The sequence below is a fragment of the Stigmatopora nigra genome, chromosome 16 (assembly GCF_051989575.1).
Source record: "Stigmatopora nigra isolate UIUO_SnigA chromosome 16, RoL_Snig_1.1, whole genome shotgun sequence".
NCBI classification, from domain to species: domain Eukaryota; kingdom Metazoa; phylum Chordata; class Actinopteri; order Syngnathiformes; family Syngnathidae; genus Stigmatopora; species Stigmatopora nigra.
The window spans coordinates 7,869,727-7,889,597 of NC_135523.1; the positions used below are offsets into that span (position 1 = coordinate 7,869,727).

Here is a 19,871-nt window from a genome sequence, read left to right on the forward strand (position 1 = left end):
AATGTCCCAAATTAGTCAAATTACCAGTATGCTTGGAAAGAAATGTTAAACATTCAACTTGACTTGACTGCAGTTAATTTCGCAAATTCATTTTTAAACATTCTGTTTGGGCAATGGTTTAATCTACTGAAATCTAGCAATGAAAAGCTTATTTGAATTTCTAAGCTTAGCTATCCTTTCAAATACTGTTTGTTGACAGCCTTTAAATAGTTTCCGTTACTTCGGAACTTTCTGTTTACTTTGTGGAAAAGAAATCCCATTGGAATATTCCTCTCATTTGTATAGCCGGTATCCTGACTTTCTCCTGTTTTCCTTCCAGAAACCACCTCTTTAGACTCAATCTTGAAGACCTAACACTAATCCAGGTGAGTGCAAACAATCCTTTTATTTTCTTCATTATTCTCTTTGGAGGAGTCTCCCCTCTGGGTTCCAAAATTTTGCATTTAGAATTAATTTGGCTGGCAACATCCACAATTTATAGCTGTCATGGTAAAAACAAAAACAGCTTGCATTTTGCGTATCACTAAATCATCATACCTGCTGGAGTGACAGCTGGTTTGCTTTTAAGCATTCACTAGGGAGAAAGATGCTCTAAAATCTTATCACTGTTAACAATTTGAATCTAATTTGATCTGCATTCTGTCTATGGGTGAAAATGTGTGTAACTTTATGTGGTACCATGCTGATTAAATTCTTGCCTTTTGCCTAAAAAGAAATAAAAGCAGCTAACTTCAAAGCTCCGGCTGTGGTTTAAGCATGAACTTGTAAAATATGAACCATACGTTCATTTTTCAGAAACAACAAAGACCTCTGCTATGACTAAGATTTTAACAAAAGTAGAAAACACAGTTCTTTTACTATTATTATTTTACTCTTGGAAAAATGTCACAATTTATGATCTCTGCCGACCCATAATTTTCAGACATAAAGATAATACTTTTTCCCTCTGCTTTGAACCCTTTGTTTTATAGTTTGCTGGGGATTACTTATGGATTTTACAGGCTTTTTTTGGGTGTAAATATCATGTAGTACAATCTATAAATTTTTAGTCAATGCATTTTGTATTGCGTATAAAGAAAATACAATTTAATTGTGGAATTTGGCGGGTGCGATGTGTAACTCAAAAGTTGTATTTTTGTTGCACTTCTTGTTTTTTTTTGTTAATCAAGCATTGTATCAAATCCAGATTACTTTTTCAATTGTGACAAGACATTTACCATTGCTAATACACCTCTCAACCAAAAGGTACATGTTTTTAAGCATCAATTAATCTTTTTTTATCTCATATTTATAAACAAAGGGATTTTATCGACAATTTCAGGACTTTTGCTTGAGGGCTAAATTCACTTTTTCCTACAGCAAAATTAGTTTTGTTTGTATACACTTTTTGCTAGTATGTAGCTTTTCTATTAAGCACGCTTTTGATATCAACCTTTTTAATTCAGAAAGCGTTTGCTCTGAACCTCTTCTATTAGGTATCTATACCACTACTTTTCTCCTGAGAGTGTGTGCATGGAATCCAATTTAACGCTCCCCCAAAGCTTCCATCTCAAGGGGCATTATATAAGCAAAAAGGGAATGCACAACATAGATGCTTAAGGGGTTGGTGCCTTGCCCAAAGGCACCTTGGAAGTGTTCAGAAGGAACTAATATCTTTCTGCAACAGGCATTCTGACGCTATTGTCCTATTCCTTATATATTTTTTATATATATAGTTAATGATCCTTGCACACATTTGTGGGCCTGCACTGTTCTCATTCATACATTGATCCATACAAGGTTTGTTTGTTGGTCGTAGCAGCAAGATGTCTTTGAAGGGTTGACAACTGCTCATGTTTGCCATTTACACCCCAGGAGAGTTAGTGGCGAGATTGAGGAAGAGTCAAAAAAAGGCAACTGAGGAATGAAAATGGTTGAATAGAACAAAGAGAGAAAAGTAGGAGCCATGTAAACAGAAAGCTGCTTGGAAAGCAAAATGAGAAAAATGATTAAATGACACGGGAGCCAAAGCCAGGTCTGGTGGAGAAACTCATGCAGTCCATTTTGGGTGCTCACACATGCTTTGTGAACACCCATCCTCTATATAATCATCCACTCTTCTTTAATCCGGGTTTCAGTGAGGAGATTTCTACCAAACCTGTCGATCAATCCCTCATTTCGAGACCACAAGATTTTCACCTGGTCAGACAAAAGTTAAAGTCGAGACCTTGTGAATTTTTGTCAACCTGATCGCACCCAGTAGTGTTTTTTTTTTCTAAGCGAATATAATTTAAAGTTTGAAACTTAGAAATGACAATTTTCCACCTCCCTACTTTGCATTTGACTGGAGCTGAATCTCCATGTGAGGCAGAAGGCTGAGTGCAACTGCTGAATTTTAAAGAGCACAGGTGCTCTTCTCCACCATTCAACACATTCTCAATATTTTCTTTCCTTTTGTGGCTTTAGTTTCTCATTCAAAACATGAATGCCTTCATTGGAATTTGATGCTCACACTTGCTAGAACAACCATAGGCCAACTACAGGGGTGCATATGGCCAGTTGGTTTTATTCATCCAGCCCACCGAAAATATATTTGATATATTTTTTTAAATAAGAAATGAACAAATGTGACTTATTTCCAAATTGCCCCAGCAAATACACATACACATATCAATCATATTACATGTCCAAATGAGCATGACCTATTGGAATGCGGTCATAGAAGATGTCTGTCTATTGATTACAATCTAGTTTGCAAATTTCCAATCGACCTGATTTAATTGGACAAGATACAAAGTTACATTGTCACCTTATCATGCAAGTAACTGCCTTTATTTTCATCTTGCTACGTGCCTCACTCATCAATATTTACCATCATTAACATCGACCATGCCTGTCACAGATCTAAATTAACTGACCAATACCTAATCCAGAAAAAATCGCTATAAACAAACCTACACGTGACTTAGATATAACGGAGGGTGGACAAAAAAAAAACAATATTGCCATTGAAAGTAAATACCTCTTGTGATTTATAAATTAATTGTGATTTCACAAAAATATACCATCCATTGTTTTCCTGCCTGGACCAATCTGTCAACTTCTAGAAGCTATTGTCGCCCATGAATCTAAAAGGTTGCCTGCCAGTGAGCTATTTTCACTTGATTCAATCATACTCCAAGGGGAAATTTAGAGTGTCCAATCAGCGTACCATGCATATCTTTGAAACCGGGGGAGTACCCAGAGAAAAACCATACAGGCCCGGAGAGAACATTCAAACTCCACACAGATGGACTGAACTCCGGTCTCCCACTGTGGGGCCGACGCGCTATACATTCATCCGCCGGGGCACCCCCAGATGATATTGTTGGCCAAACCATTGTATATACGTACATTCAAAAGCTTTTTCATAATTTGGAAGTTAATCACAATTACTTTTGATTGGTACTGTGAAGGCACATTTACTTAAACAGTCCTTTTCAGATTGGAGTAGGAGAATGGATGCAGTTTCTTGCCCTGTGACACATTGGATTCAGAAATCAATAATACCCAGCAACCATGGTGTTGCTAATAAGTGCTTGCCACACTTGGTGGTCATCACACATAAAAACCAAAGACTGCTAAACATTGAATGGCAGAAGTGCTGAAACCATCTGAAACTCTTAAAACTTTCATTGACAATATTTCTGTATGGCCACAGCAAGGTAAAGTCTCAAAGACAAGATAAAGATGTGACAGGAGGACATAAAGTACATAATTCTAAACAGATGTGATATTCTACCATCCATGACAGGAATATCTTCTGAAATGAAATGGCCATGACATTTCTGAAGGGTTGAAGTGGGAAAAGTTCGGTCTGCGAGTCGTCCTCCCTTTGTGGTTTATGATTGGAGTTGACATCTGCTACTTGCTATGTTTTTATTCCCACAGCCTTTAGTGGCTTTTCTCTTCCTGTCAACCTCCACCCTCATCTTCACTTATCAGTGAAACACTGTCAGCAGCCGACGGCATGTACTTTTCCCCTTGCCCTACTTAAAGCAATTTTAAGTCGCAGTGGAAGAAACATCAATTTCAATGTAATTTACTTATTTACCATTACATTACAACCAATTTGCTTTATATACAGTTGCCAACACTTCATAGGGACATCCTACCTCTTACATCACACCACATTGTGCTTGAGACAACTGTCATCAGTCAAAACAATCTGATCAATAGAAAAGTAGTTTAAAAATGCTTAAATAGTTTTGGGCAACATAGCGTAATAGTTCTTTGCACTTTTGTATAACATAAAAACTCACATTTAGATATCACGTGGTGGCAACAACTGTGTTGACATCAGTGAACGCGATAATGGCTTTTAACACAAAGATAGCGAAGTAAGATGTGAGCTTTGGGTGTTAGACTAAAAATGCATGCCGCACCTTTATGAACACGTATGCCTGGCACTTAAATGAAAAGACAGTCAAATCAAGAAAAAAAATACGTTTCTTAGCACATGTACAATTTTTCAATAACTTGAGTTGTGGGGGTGCCGGAGCCTATCGCAGCTCACTTCCGGTCGGTGGCGGGGGACACCCTGAATCGTTGGCCAGCCGATCACAGGGCACAAGGACAAACAAGCATTCACGCTAACACTCATACCTAGGGCCAATGTAGAGTGTCCAATCAGTCTATGGAATGTGGAAGGAAACCACAGAATGCTGACATCCTATGCCCAAGTGATGTTGTAATGGTTTAAAATGTTATTTTTAAAAGAATAAAAAATGTTTGTCTGCCCTCACATAGACACCAAGTTGACAGTCTTATGTGTATTTTCACTTTCTGTGTTTGATCTGCCTTTAATTGGATTCTACATATGTATTTAACATGGCTTTGAAACTTGTATTGAATGGTTTTGGTATCTGTGGCCACATACTGAGCTGTGGGTGGTGACAACATAATTATAGGGCTGATCTAAATACCACAATATCGGAAACCAATATTTTCCCAAAACCAAGAGTTTTGGGAGTCCGGATCAAGATGCCCAAAATAAATTTCCTATTGAAGAATGAAATATATAATTTTGTAAGGTTTTAATTAATGTTGCTTAGGTTGTTATTGTATTTGTTTGTTTGTTTTTTCACATTAATCAATGTTCTACTCATGACAGCAAATTCTAATTCCAGCGCCACCCTCTAGCATTGTACAACACTATGTGATGAAGTCATTTACTAGTGGCATGGTTTAATTCAAATTAGGGATTAGTGAAGCAGGTGCCGTTGCAAATTCATGTGTGCTTTCATAGATTTTAGAACTGACTTTTTTGTCACCTTGCCTGATGTCTTTTAAAAAAAAGTAGTCTGGAAGTTCTGTTTTGTTTCATACTAACATTTTTTACCATCCTCGATGTTTGATAACTGGACAAATCTAATGATTCTTTATTTTTCTTCTGCAGGAAGCTGAGTGGCACTGTGATGAGTTTACAAAGGGAGCTTGCTTCAGCCGAGGGAAATCTGAGGTATGTTGTGTGTGTGTGTATGACGTTTCAGGCACTAAAAACATTGCAAAGAAATTGTTTGATTTAACATTTTTTTACGTGGTGCCGCATAAATGTTTCTTTGTATGGTGAATACGAGGAATCATCTTTGTAGTCTTTGTATTCATTATTTTTTATATTTCCCCTTCTTTTTGCTTGTTCTGAGAATCATCTATTCTCACTGGTCGCTATTTTAATTTTGAACATGAGCTAAAATTCTGCTCTTTCAAAAATAGCATGGAAACTAAGAGCAGATGAATGGTTGTCAACTGTGAAATCATTGAGAGAACAAATATAGTTTGGAATCTTAACGACTTGAAAGAAAGGTTATATAATTTGTTCTGGCTCAATGGAAACAAATTGTTTTGTTCCCACAAGGGGGAAAAATTTTGACATGGATAAGTCTTAACAGTTTAAATACGATTTTCTACGTCAAATTTATATTGATGCCTTAGCAAAACATTGCAGTTTCCAAGTCAGAATAATATACCTTGTAAAGTTCACAAAAGTTAGTAGTGTTCATTTTTAACTTAACTCCGACACTGTTGAATTTTTTTTGGTTATGACTTGTCGTTTCAAAACATCACCCAAAACAACAATACATTTGTTATCATTGTAAAAAAAATGTATTTAATGTGCTAACAAAACACATGCATACTGAGACAAACAAAAACACAGCCTCCTCGGCCCTTAGAGGTAGTTACAAGGCCACCCAAAATTCCAGGTCACCTCTTTTGGATGCTACAGTGCAGTTCTGCACCACTGTCATCCATAGTAACAAACTTGTTGTTACATTAATACTAATAAGCTGTTTCAAGAAATATCTTTTTAAATAAAGAACTGTTTGTTTCATTATTGTATGAAATAGATATCATCCCACACAATAAAGCAATATGACTGTCTCAAAGCAGACCTCTTACATTTTCCTTTAGTATTCACTGCCATACAATTCACATTGGGGTCAAATGTATTATAGATGACCATTTTCAATAGGCAGGTTTTTTTTCTTCTAATTCTTTCATTGATCTGTGTCACGTCTCTTTGGTTACGAGAAAAAGTTGGTGTAATGGTGAGGAGTCTCTATAATATTGAGAAAAAAGGTCTTTCAGTTCCCATCTCCTCCTGCAGATGCTTCCTTCATGGGGATTGGTGGTAGCGGTGGAAAAGGATTTAGTAACTCTTTCTGTTGTTTGTATTTTCTAAAAGTGTTGAATGTCCATCGTGGTAATTGATCTAATGTATCTATTGACCGGTACAGGTATTGGTTGGGATGGGCACTGTCTTCTTTGGTTTTCCTCCTCACATACCTGCAGTACTTTTCTGGGATTCCGCAAGCTTTAAGTTCTTGAAGTCTCTCCTCCTTACACTCCTCTAGCCATTGAATCTTCTCCTCAATCTTATCTTTCATAATGTTAAACTCGTACAGCTTCTCATTCCGCTTCTTAAGTGCCGCCTGCTCACGATCCCTCACTTGCTTCTTGATGCTCTCTAAATGCTCATACGCATCCCTCGCTCGCTTCTTTTCCTTCTCCTCATCTTTGCGCATCGCCTCCTGTGTACACCTTAAAACCCGGTCAAATTCGGCCTTCTTCTTTGAAATCTCGATCTCCTCACAGCGCTTTTTCCACACAAGTTGCTTGTCACGTTCCGCCTGAATTTTACTATTTAAAATCCATCTGTCGATCTTTTTCATAGAATTGTCCTGTTTCAGCACAGCTTTTTCCCTCATTCGGTGGAATGCCAGCCTCCCCGCCTTCTCCTCCTGCTCCTCCCCGTGCTTGATGGCAAAAAGGTCCTTCTCAATGATCAGACGCTTTCTTTCCTCTGCAGCCTTCATATCTGCTTTCTTTTTTATCACCGCCTTTTTAATATTCTCCAACTCTTGGTCAAAAAGACTTGGACCTTTGGCTTTTGCAAGTATGCGGTCATGCTCAGCCTGGGAAAGACTGACTGTTTGTAGATATATCTCATCATGTGGAACTCGGACATTATAGATGAAACCATGGTTGCAGATTACAATTGTCTTTTTTGGATGAGTTCTTCTTAAAGGAGCCTTGTGATTGGTTTCCGTCCCGTATATTCCTCGGTCAATATTCGAGATTGGGTCGCTGATGCCGTACCGATTCTGCCTCCTGCAGGTTGCAGCTACACTCATGATTTTGGGAAACCCAAAAAGGTCTAGCTCCAATTTGGTTTCTATTCAAATATGTGTCTTGTTTGCTCATTCGAATGTATTCTCAATACATAAAGACTACTAGTAAATACTTGCACCCTTTAATAAGAGATCATTTATGACATCATATTTTGAGAATCCCCTCAACCTCACTATGACGTCACAGTTGCCTTTGTACCTGAGGTGATTTTCATGATATCACTTACATAAGATCTTTTAGTTTTTGCAGCTGGGTTCTGAACATTACGAATGCTAATCTTATATATTTTTTTGTGGTTAAATGGCTACTTTCTCAAAGATTAATAATGCATCAAGAGCACCATGTGCACAGATGGAAACTTTGTTTCCGCATCATTGGAAATTGGGACCAACTAACTGGAAAACTGTTTTCTGTGTGTCGGGTTAATCAAACTATATATCAACTCAGTGGAACCCAATATCCCAGAAAATGGGCCACGAATGGTGAGTAAAAGGCAATGACTGGCCTTAATGACTAATAAGGTTGATAATTATCTTTTCTCAACTGGTATGCTTTGCACGTCCTTTTCAACACTAAAATTTTCAGTTAAAAACACTGTTTGCTCTAACATTTCTCGATTCATTCTTTTTTCTGTGAGCTCATTCAGTCTTAATCCTCTCTCTTGGTATATCTAAATCGCAGTTTACGCCACATGCTTGATGACATTACTTGTTTTAAAACTGTTAAAATGAGACTCCAAACAGGATCAAAATATTTAAAAATGACACCTTTGCCATATATGATCTTAACAATCTATTTTTGGGTGAAATTGCGCCTGGTTTGCATCTTGTATCACAATTGGTTGTCTTATCATTGTGTTCTCACCTTTTTGCTACTGCGACGAAGTGAATTTCCCAAGTACGGGATGAAAAATGTAATCGTATCCAAAAAAACGACACACTAATGTTAGCAATGATCATGTGAACAGACATGTAGGCTATAATTTATGTACATTGCAGCAATAAAATGAATTTATGGTAGTCCTTGGAGCATTTTAAATTGCACCAGGGTTAAGACGGTTCAGGAATATTATTTATCTAGCAAGGTAGATTATTGCTTTGATTGGAGTTAGGGAGGGGAACTTTTCTCAATGTATAAATAGTCTGAAAATAATCCTTAATTTAAATTCAATTACCTAATAACACATGTAAAAGTGATATATTTGTTCCAGTCAATCGACTATCTATGCATGTACCATTAGCACACTAACTTGTACACATTCAAAATGTCAGTTTCCGCAACATGAAAGTAAGTACATAACCTCTTCAGAAGTCGAGCAATTTTGGAGTCTGCTGTCAATTTTTTCTTCAGTTGTCTCCATTGACCTCTCCAATCTATATCCTTGTCTTGTTGCTGAGTCAATTGATATTTCATTTTTTTTCTCTTTCCAAACGGTAGACAACATTGGTAATTCAGATTGTTTATAGCACCTTTAGTTGGATGCTTACTCGTTTCAGTGCAATTTTCAGGAACTGGTTACTCCAGTGGACAGCAATTTACAGGCTTTACATAGGCAAGTTATTATTTTTAGTCATTTAAAAAATATGGTCTGACCATTTCTAGAACAAGTGATTGTTTTGGGTCAATAAAAAAATATAAATACTAGAAAACACATTTTTAATTAAGTTGCATTTTTATATTCATACAATAGTAGTGGTAGTAATAGTCATACAATGTTAATTCAATTAAAATGAATATACAATATTAATTTTGGTAGTAGCACTAAGAAGGCACTATATATTAACTCATTGCATGTCATTGCCAGGGTTAGGTCCCTTTTTTTTTTCAAATAGCAGATTTTGTTTCATTCATTCATCCATTTTTATTGGTCATGGTCTCGGGGACCTAAAGCTTATCCCAACTGATAAGAGGAGAAAAGGGCAGACTATACCCTGAACCGGCCTCCAGTGTGTGACAGTGCATATACAAAGGAAGAAAAAAATTCCCTTTCAGTGTTACACCATTGCTTATTGGGAATCCAACCTGGCAAATTAGGCAAAATGTACCACAGCACCATAAATGACTCTTATAACCATAAATTAGAAGTATTTTTTTCAACTTTTGGTAACATCATATAATAAAAATTTAAAAAAAAACTTCAATAATGGATAAATAGGGTATGTCATTAGATGAAGACTGGAAACAAATAAAAACAAGTGCAGTTCAGAATAGGATTTCATTAAGTCCAGAAATCAATGTAATCACTAAAAAAGTAACTAATAAATTCATACAAACACATTTCAATGTAATACTACTGTGCATGGTCTTTGGTCTTGTAATAAAGGACTGTTGCCGAGCTTTCCTAAAAAACTACCATTGTTTACACATTTTCAGTCATTTGTCACCATAATAGTCTTTGTCTAAGGGTAGCATACCTCAGCCTTTCAAATGTTAGTTAGTCTTTGATCATTTTCCATGGTACTGGAATTTCTCCACTTTTTTGCCAGATTCATCTGCCTTCTTCTTTACAAACAAGTAGTATTTATCTGAAATCCCAGTAGCTCTGAAATTGCTTAGTTTTTCCTCTTTGACTTCCTCGATACACTGATTTTGAAGCTTATCCTCCTCAGTCTCTTTCTTACCCATGCCTAGCCACTCTTGGCGGTTGACAGCCGCAACATGCTCATTCTGTTTTATCTGCTCTGCTAGGTTATCCAAATAGCGGCGTCCCTCCTCCTTCCGCTTTCTCTCCCTCTTCTCCTGCTTGACGAGCATCTCTTGTTGAGCCTTGACCACCCGCTCAAAGTCAGCCTTGTCTTTGGAAATCCCGACTGCATCGCAATGCTTTTTCCACTCACTTTGGGTGTCTCGCTCAGCTTGAATCTTGCACCGCGCGATACTTGTGTCCAGCTTTCGAATCTGATTGTCCTGCTCCATTTGGGCTTTACATCGCATGTGCATATATCGTTCATAACGCTGCCTCCTGGACAGAGATTCGGTTTCCACATCACATTTAGCAGTGCGACGATCCTTCTCAATGATCTGCCGTTTCCTTTCTTCTGCCGCTTCCTTATTCTTTTGAGAAGCCTTTTCCAAAGCCTCTTCCCTCTCCAAGAAACTGGGGGTCCTGGCTCGTGCGATGATTTTGTCGTACTCCGAAGCTGAAAGGCTTAGTGTTTCTTCACGCCTCTCCGCTCGGGGAACTCGGATATTGTAGAGATGGCCTCGGTTACAGATCACAACTTGTTTTTGTGGCTCGTTTTGATGGGAAGACGCTGTATCTTTTTTATCGAATTTGGAAGGAGTTTTTTTGCTGCTCATCCCAGATAGACCTCCATCCAGTACCGGCTTTTTCTCCTAGACATCGAGGAGCTGGGGCCCACAAACATCCACCTAATAGTGACATGAGTTACAGAGAGACAGTGCAAATAAGAGTCAAAATGGTCTATCATATTTGGAGATGAATCCAATCATCAGTCTGGATAGATTGGGACTGATGAACAGGATGTGAAAAGTCAAGTGGAAAAGGATGAAAGGAAAGGCTGGTGACATCGTAGAGTTCTCATTGTGACATCGTGCCTTGCCTCTGACAATTGCAGGGGGTGGGGGAACACAAGGGGTTGTATAATATGGTCACCAAAATAAGCAACTAACTGCTGTAAAACATTTGCATGCTTTGATGAAGCTATGATCTTGTCGAGAAAAGAAACCTTGGAAAACAGGCAACCAAGGTACAAATGTTTAATTCAAGGGTATCCAACCACAGATTGCTGAGTGCCTTTTAAAATAACGTTTATATTCAACTTTTACCTTTAACAAGTGACCATTTTCTCATTTTATATGTTTAGGCATAAAACAGCTGATTTAACAATGAACTTAAAGGTAAATCAAGTCACTTTGATCCATGCTTGCGTGCACCAACCTCTATTTAAGTTGAAGGATAGTTTGGCTCTAACAAGCAGGTTGAGGCCGTTTGTAATGGATAGTTTTCCTGAATTATAGTCCAACCCTATCTCAGTCCATGTGAATAAAATTGTTTTCCCCCTTTTCCGTGAGAAAAACACATTTGGTTTACACTAAAATTATCAAAAATAGGGCTTATGTCACTAAAGTCTTCTGTGGTTTAACAGGCAGAATATAGCTTCTGTGCTTTCTGGATATTTAAAAAATATATTTCTGACCTGCACTTATATCTATTATAATTTATTCATTTAAATTACGAAAAAAAGTTTGATTTAAATCATTGTGATTGTGAGGGCGAATGGTCTGTGCCCTAAGACTGACTGGACCGACCTGTCTATGGCGTAGGCTCCCAAAGTCGATTGGCATAGCCTTTGGCACCTTATGAACCCTGACAAGGCTAAATGGTGAAACGGAAAAATTTAATGGTTTGAATTGAGTTCACAGACCTGAATTGCTTTATCTTCTACAGAAAAAAATAGCCTGTATTATACTAGTGATGCAACACTAGTCAGGGAATTATTGGAAGCAAGACTGAGCCTGGAAAAATATTAAGAATGCTATTAGTTATTATGGGACCAGACAGTTTGAAAGAAATGTAATTATAGAAGTATAATGAATGTAACCGGATGCTTTCAAGTAGCATTGTATATAAAACCATAAAATTACCAGTGGCAGTAAAAGCAGAGACATTGGTCTGCAAACATGGGCATCTATGAAATGACATACATTTACTGCACTTAGTACCAAGAAATGACAAAGTTGATGAGTTGACTTGATATTTGATTTGAAGCAATGAAGTGACTCATTTGTGGACGACTATAAGTAGTGCGTCTTTTTAAATGGGCATCTGAAGCCACATGCTACTTTACAAGATTTTATATTTCTACAAGGTTCCCATATTTTAAGACAACAGGACAAAGGGAAAATTTGTATCCAGAGGCAAAAAAACAATCACTGAACTCCTGACATGAATGCCAACCACTTTTGTTCCATTTGTCGTTTGCTTGTTGATGGAGATTTCCAGCAAAAGTGCGCTGGTCAAACATTCATTCAATCAATCAATCACACTGTCATGCTGATTTATTTCTAGCGAGGTGCCCGCTAAGTGGTTTGCTGCAGGCCCATTCCAATATCTGTGTGGGAAAGTGAATGAAAATTAAAGCTATAGAACATATTTAACCATTATTTAGATCAAAGTGAGTTGATTTACAAAGGGAACATTAACATGATTGAGTGAAGTGTATTAAAGGCTACAATTCTATTTCACGTTCTGACCAGTCAAGACAATGTTCTGAATGTGGTCCTCTCCTTTAGCTTTCCTGTGTTTTTTGGAATAGTTAGTTACCTGCCTCGGATGTGCTTCCTGTTGAATTGAGAGACATTAGACCTGATCACACAAAGTCAATCCTGACCTTGTTTCAGAGTAGTCTTACCAAAGTTAACGGTGTTCTTTCTCATTTACAGATCCAAAGTGTAATTTTGTCCTGGAGCCTCTCACTGTGTCGATTGGCTTCCAGCTGCTAACTTAACTGCTTTTTGGTGTGTGTTCGCAGGAGGAGTGCCAGAACTACATTAGGGTGCTGCTGGTCAATGGAAACAGACTGTTTACCTGTGGGACCAATGCCTTCACTCCCATCTGCACCAACCGAACGGTACATATTGCAATTTAACCCATATGAACATTTGCTCTCAGCAGTTTAACATTTCACTTATTTGGAGTAAAACATCAGGTGAATCTCTAACACCAATCTAGGGCATTTTAAATTAGACAGATGTCTGAAGAAGTCACATTATGCAGATGAAGCCTTTCCATGCATTTGAAAATTCTTCTCAGTCATAATTGCGCCACTATATTTTGATGAATGACACTCGACATATTGTACAGACGGGGGTCTTGAGATAATTAAAAAGTGAATGCTAGTAAGTGCTTTGACGGAAGAACCTTCCTTAAGATAATTGCTCCCAACAATCATTAATCCTTGTCTTGTTGGTAATTCTGGCTTCATGTGACATCTTCATTTTTAACTAAAGCCATGCTGCATGTTTAATAAGATCATTTGTAAATTACTCTAGTTTTCCACACATATTTCACTTTTTAATATGTGTCAATCTGATTAACCCTTCTTTGGGATTACTTATGCCCCTCTTTACTTGAATTTAAAATAAAGTACAAACCAACATTTGAAATTTAATATCTTTACACATCTAACATCCCGGTGCTTTCATAAGTTAATATTTCGGTGACATTTGAAAGAAAAAAATCTAAATGTCATGACATTATCAATAAGAATTTGTTATAAGCACACATTAGACAAATTATATTTTTTTCCATGACATTTATTAGAGTTAACTTCTGTTAAATATTACTTAACTTCAACTTTCTGTTGTTGTTATAGCTGAAAGAAATGTTGTAAGATTTTACACTGTATTGACTCTAATAACTGAAAAAAAAGTTTAAATATTGTAGGAAATCATTTGTTTTTGGATGTTTTATTGTATTTTTTAACCTCCCAGCATATACTTTATTTTTTACAACGATCTAATAAAAAAACACAAAAAAATGATAGTTTAGAGGTGTACACATCTACAAATCACATCCACAATAAAACAATTATAGCTCGATATTAAAAGAAACCAGATTTGCCCAAAAATCCACAGGAAGATTGCTCTAAAATCAAAAGTAAATGACACAGAAATGCATAGCAAGTGGTCTATGGGAGCATACTGACCAGCATGAATGCATGCCTAGTTTTAAAATTAAGTTTTCTAGTAAATATGATAAATGTATTATACTAACCATGCCAATCATAAATTTCTTCGATACAGTACACTTCTGTATTTGAAATCAATGGATCATACTCTATACTGAATAATATACTGTATTATGGTATAATATAATTAAAAGGGATGAATTGGGCTTTGGTTCAGGTGTGCTGTCCCACATTTCACAATCTTCCGTCGCACTACACCTTAATCCCAATCCTTTATCTTTTAAAAATCTTCATGTGACACTTTCTTCGTCCTTGTTGCTGTGGGCTGCACTATAAATGACTTGTACTACTCACTTCCTTCTAGATACACTTCTGATCTATCATTGCACTCCCTTTAAATAGCCCAAAACAAGCTTGTCCAACCCACAGGAAAAGTCTAGTCAAGAGCAAGTTATCATCTCAAGGCAGCCGAGCATACAGAACTGTTCCGTTTTGTTGTGGTTTGGGTAGAGAAAATGTGGACGGAGCGAATGTGCCGATCCAAATCGGGAATTGGCTTAAAAACTAGCCTTTTCCATAAGTTGAATTGAATGTGGCCTGCCATGCGGGCAAACTCATTATATCTTTACTAAAAATGTGTGAGGTCGGTGGAAATTGAGTTCGGTCTAATGTCTGTGCAACCTCCAACAAGTTAGGCATGTGGAACTTTTGAATGATAGGAAAGTAATTGCACCCAGAATCACTCTTTTGCTTTAAGAGTAACTTAAATGAACTTACCTCTGGGTAATGCATTTTACTTTGTTACGCAGAGACTGTTGAATGACACGTATTGAAGCTATGCCTTCCTAAGTGGTGGTTGTCAAAGTAAAAGGAAACGCATCCTAGAAACTATTTTTATTCATTGATAGAATAGACTCATGGGTGGGTGAATGACATTTAAACTGGAGACAGAGCTGGACAGCTTAACAACCAAAAAAAACAGTGACTTTTAAAGAAGCCTTGAAATTAGCTGGCATCTTTTGATGTATAATATATCGATGAAAACATGACAGCTGTTAGATTTGTTTATTTTTATGCAGTTAATAATTGCAAAGTTAGCCCGTAATTTTTGTCTTCCTTCTTAAACTGTCCTGTGCACACCATAATGTAATGCTCCATTTGCATTCTGGGAAAAGAAAAAAAACATGTCATGCTTGGCAGTTTTTATTTTAATTTTGCCCTTTTGATATGCTACCCTATATTTTTCTGCCAGCTTTTTGCATTGATCCATAACGTGAGAAATGCTTCTCATTTGAAGTACATTTCCTTTGGTTTTGTATGAGCTCTTGGATCACATATTAAAAATGCAAATACAGTACTCCCTCGAATATCGCTGTTCAAGTAGACAGGGCCGCGATAATCGAAAAATCGCAAAGTAGGGTCACCCCTATTATAACTTTTCTGCCTTCTGGATACACGGTTCAGTGTGGCTTTTCATATTTTTATGAATTTAAAAAAAATCATTAATAGCGGAAAAAAATCACGAAGTAGTGAATTCATAATAAGTGAAGACATGATAATCAAGGGATTACTGTGATTTAATTTGTTTGTGCAAGGTATCTGCACTGTGAGAACCGTTTGTCCACTATATTCCATACACTCACCTTTGTCTTTTCCCCCTCAGCTGACCAATTTGACCGAGATTCACGATCAGATAAGTGGAATGGCTCGGTGTCCTTACAACCCTCTCCATAACTCCACTGCACTCATCACCTCCAATGGCGAGCTCTATGCTGCCACGGCCATGGATTTCTCCGGGCGAGACCCAGCCATCTACCGCAGCCTGGGCGGCCTGCCACCACTTCGTACTGCCCAGTACAACTCCAAGTGGCTTAATGGTAAGCATTTGTATTTAATGGAATAACAACTATAGAAGAGATTACAACTGAGTTCAGTGCTTTTTGAGTTAGCCTCACATTCTCGCTTTTTAAAAAGTATTCTAAATATATCAGCAACAAAAGCATTCATTCATTTTCCATAACACTTATTCTAACAAGGATCACGGGAGGTGCTGGAGCCTGGAGTGAGGATAAGTGGTGTATGGAAATTGAATCGCAAATTTAGTTTTTTAACACCCTTTTTATGACCAGTGTTACTTTATTTTCTATAAAAGGGGAAAAGTATTCCAATAATTTAACAATTGAACCAAAATAAGAGTACTTTAACATTGTATAGTTAATGTTGAAAGACTTTCTGGTGCATATTTACACAGTTTGTGTCCTACCTGATAGAGGCTAATACTGAATTCATTTTGTGTGAGACATTAACCCATAAAATTGACTTCTATCATAATGCAAGGATTTTTAATATTTTGTTTTTGTGATAATATAGACATAGATCAGGTGGACTTAATGGCCATCCATAAGTTGGATCTAAATTTAAATGAACTGTGCAACTTTATCATAGCATTGATGTTTTTTTAATCACTTAATGATACATTGAGAAGTGGTGTTTTTATGGAAGACTCCCGTAAATCAATGAATGCCTCGGTGGACAGAGCCTGTCGAGTTAATTTTTTATTTTTACTTTAACCACATGTATAAAATAATGTCATGTTTTTCTATCATTTAACTGGCAGGGTAACGCTCTAAACCCTTCATTTTTGCAAGAACTTGAAATGTACTTAAAAAGGAGCCTCAGAGCTTATTTGAAAGTTTTCAGACAAAGCAGAAGTTTGCATGGCAAGTTTTTTTTTTTTTGTCGAAGGCATTTGACATCCAAGCTAAATTGGAAAAAATAAATTAAAGTCACCATGTTCTACTATAGTAAAACCCTTGGGAAAACAGTTTCTTAATAACTAATTTTATAGTGAGGATATTTTTTTCCCCTAGTGCTCCACCCTCTCAAGGTGCTGAGGATAAGGTTGCAGGGAGGTGCTACTACACTTCCATTTAAAGATGAATTAAATCACTGCCGAGCAGAATAAAGTGTGCGGTTAAGATCTAATAATGTCATACATAAAAGATGAACGTTGTTGCTGGGGCAGCGTCGCTGGGGTCCCGTGTTTCTGGCAGGGTTAGAACTATTACGCCTCACCTCTTCTGGCCATTTCTCATCTCAACCTTTAAGAATGAAAAATGGGTTTTCCTATTGGAATACAACGCCATTAATAACATGGCCTGTAGTTATTAATCCTGATCACCTGCTGTTTAGGTGTGTTGTAAAATCATGCTCACTGTGAATGAACCCAAAACATTTATCTATTCTAAGAGCTTTTTCTTCACTTCTCCCACAGAACCAAATTTCGTGTCATCCTACGATATCGGAAACTTCACTTACTTCTTCTTTCGGGAGTACGCGGTGGAGCACGACTGCGGGCGTACCGTCTTCTCCCGTGCTGGCCGTGTGTGTAAGAATGACATCGGCGGCCGCTTTCTCCTGGAGGATACTTGGACGACCTTCATGAAGGCCCGGCTCAACTGCTCCCGGCCGGGAGAAATTCCCTTTAACTACAACGAGCTGCAGGGGACTTTCTACTTGCCTGAGCTAGAGCTGCTCTATGGCATCTTTACGACCAATGTGTAAGTTACATTAATACATTATACGTATATATATTAAAGAAATAAAAAATAAGAACCTCCATTAATTCAGAATTGGGTTAACCCCATTGAATTTTGCAAGAATATATATACATTTGCAATATATATGCAAGATTCACTGATGAATTGATTTTCTTTAAACACCATGACATTTTTCAATACGACCTTGATACAAATTCTGATGTTGATTTTTCATTTCCTCCCTGGTCATTCCAGTTACTGCTTTAATTATTGTATCTACATCAAACATGGGAACAGAAAATCCAATAAAAATAAACCTTGAAAGTTTACAAAAAAAGTTGTAGCGCACTAAGAACGCTGAGAAACAGTTAACAATTTATATGCTAACAAAAAGTAAAATTCATTATATTCTAAAGTTGCAGAGTTAACAGTTCTTTATTCAGCACTCAATATTGAGGTGACAACAGCTGTCATACCTAACTCAGAAAAAGTGTCTTCTAGACTATCAACCTATCAATCATAGTATACATCTTAATGGACTCCTTCTTGCTTAGGACGGGAATTGTTAAAGACTCGTGTATTGTCCCATAAGAAATTAATGCATGGTTAAATGACCATTTTAAGCCGAATTCACCACATTGTGAGCCCACCCCACCTGAGTCCGGGTAAAAGGCAGACTACACCTTAAACTGGTTGTCACTCACAGACAACTATTAGCTGTCACAACCACATCACCACTTAATGGGAATTAATCCCACGTTGTGCACTCTATCGTCAGGCGAATGAACCAGAAATGATATTTTGAGAGGTACTAGAAATGATCTCTCTTCAGGTTCAAACTTTATTAAACAGCCACATGAGATTTAAATTGAAATTTGAAAGTAGAATGAAAACTGTCCTCTTCATCTTTTCTTCCCCTGTAGCGGAACGGCATTTGGACATGTTATAAGTGACATCTTGAAAATTCAAAGCTGTAATTCACAAACGAGATATGCACAGTTAATCAGACCAGCCGAACAGTTTAATTGTGTCCTCTTGAATTTACGAGGTCATATTGGCCATCACTTAGAATAGGATCTGTTTTTAATGTGTATTTCTTGCACAATGCAATACTAAACAAAGAGTTACAAATCAATAAGTTTGGAGATTTGTGTGCTCTAACATATGTATTCCTATCTTTCATCCCATCTTTCTTCGCTTTCACCCTTTCTTCCCATACTTTTATATCCCTCCCTTTCAGAAATAGCATTGCTGCATCTGCTGTGTGTGCCTTCAATCTTAGTGCCATATCACAAGTCTTCAACGGACCCTTCAAGTACCAGGAAAACTCCCGCTCAGCATGGCTACCCTTTCCTAACCCCAACCCTGACTTTCAGGTAATTAAAATTCATACATGCCATGTTAAAGTACATAGAAACTAAGTGCCGCCATCTTTCTGTGATCCATAAACAAGGGATGCCACAATTTGTTTAATAATCAATGGGTAAATGAAAATTATTTTTAACATTGTTGACCTCGCTATCAGGTTTTTCTGAGACTCATTAGAAATTATTGCTTATTATTTAGTTAAATTCATACTTTTTAGCTTGAGAAACAAAAAAGGACAACTTGTTTTTAAATTAATTAAAATGAAAACAATTGTCATTGTTTTTGTTGGTTTAAAAATCAATCAAACATTAATGACAAAAAGGTGACATTTGTTTTGATTGCAGACTTTTTTTTTTTTAAGTGGAAAAGTATTGAACATTCTGACTTCAATTCAAATGTGCTACTTTTTTTTAGAAAATATAAACACAAAACATTTTTAACTAAATACCCAAATTCTTGTTGGATTTTAAAACCATGAAGTCAATGCGCAAGATTTACTTTAATTGGCCACACAAAATGGTGTTGTTGGCCAAATATGGCCCACGTGCCTTGAGTTTGACACCTGTATTACTACGTAATGCTCTCTTTTATAAACGCAGTGGTGCGCTTCATATTTTGCACCATCATTCATGAAAAATGTTTCCCAGCTTCTTTCTGGACT

The 19,871-nt window shown here is 37.1% G+C and overlaps 2 protein-coding genes across 10 annotated transcripts in view; one reads left to right on the plus strand and one right to left on the minus strand.

Annotated features, from left to right (window-relative positions):
- Window positions 1–19,871, plus strand: part of sema5a (sema domain, seven thrombospondin repeats (type 1 and type 1-like), transmembrane domain (TM) and short cytoplasmic domain, (semaphorin) 5A) — a 100,784-nt gene that overhangs the window by 43,967 nt on the left and 36,946 nt on the right. For 7 of the 9 annotated variants that reach the window (XR_013329141.1, XM_077735790.1, XM_077735785.1 and 4 more), the window contains 6 exons: window positions 320–365; window positions 5,417–5,479; window positions 13,146–13,244; window positions 15,967–16,180; window positions 17,578–17,863; window positions 19,083–19,218. Coding sequence is in view for 8 of the 9 variants with exons in the window: in XM_077735790.1 (XP_077591916.1) it covers window positions 320–365; window positions 5,417–5,479; window positions 13,146–13,244; window positions 15,967–16,180; window positions 17,578–17,863; window positions 19,083–19,218 (844 nt within the window). In the remaining variant the exon portion in view is untranslated. Of the gene's footprint in view, window positions 1–319; window positions 366–5,416; window positions 5,480–7,916; window positions 8,133–11,236; window positions 11,361–13,145; window positions 13,245–15,966; window positions 16,181–17,577; window positions 17,864–19,082; window positions 19,219–19,871 lie in introns of those variants that run through there. The other 2 variants (XM_077735791.1, XM_077735792.1) reach the window with 2 other exon arrangements.
- Window positions 9,290–11,143, minus strand: LOC144209663 (uncharacterized). The gene has a single exon (XM_077736103.1). The coding sequence runs from the start codon at window positions 10,948–10,950 to the stop codon at window positions 10,096–10,098; it is 855 nt and encodes a 284-aa protein (XP_077592229.1). The 5' UTR covers window positions 10,951–11,143; the 3' UTR covers window positions 9,290–10,095.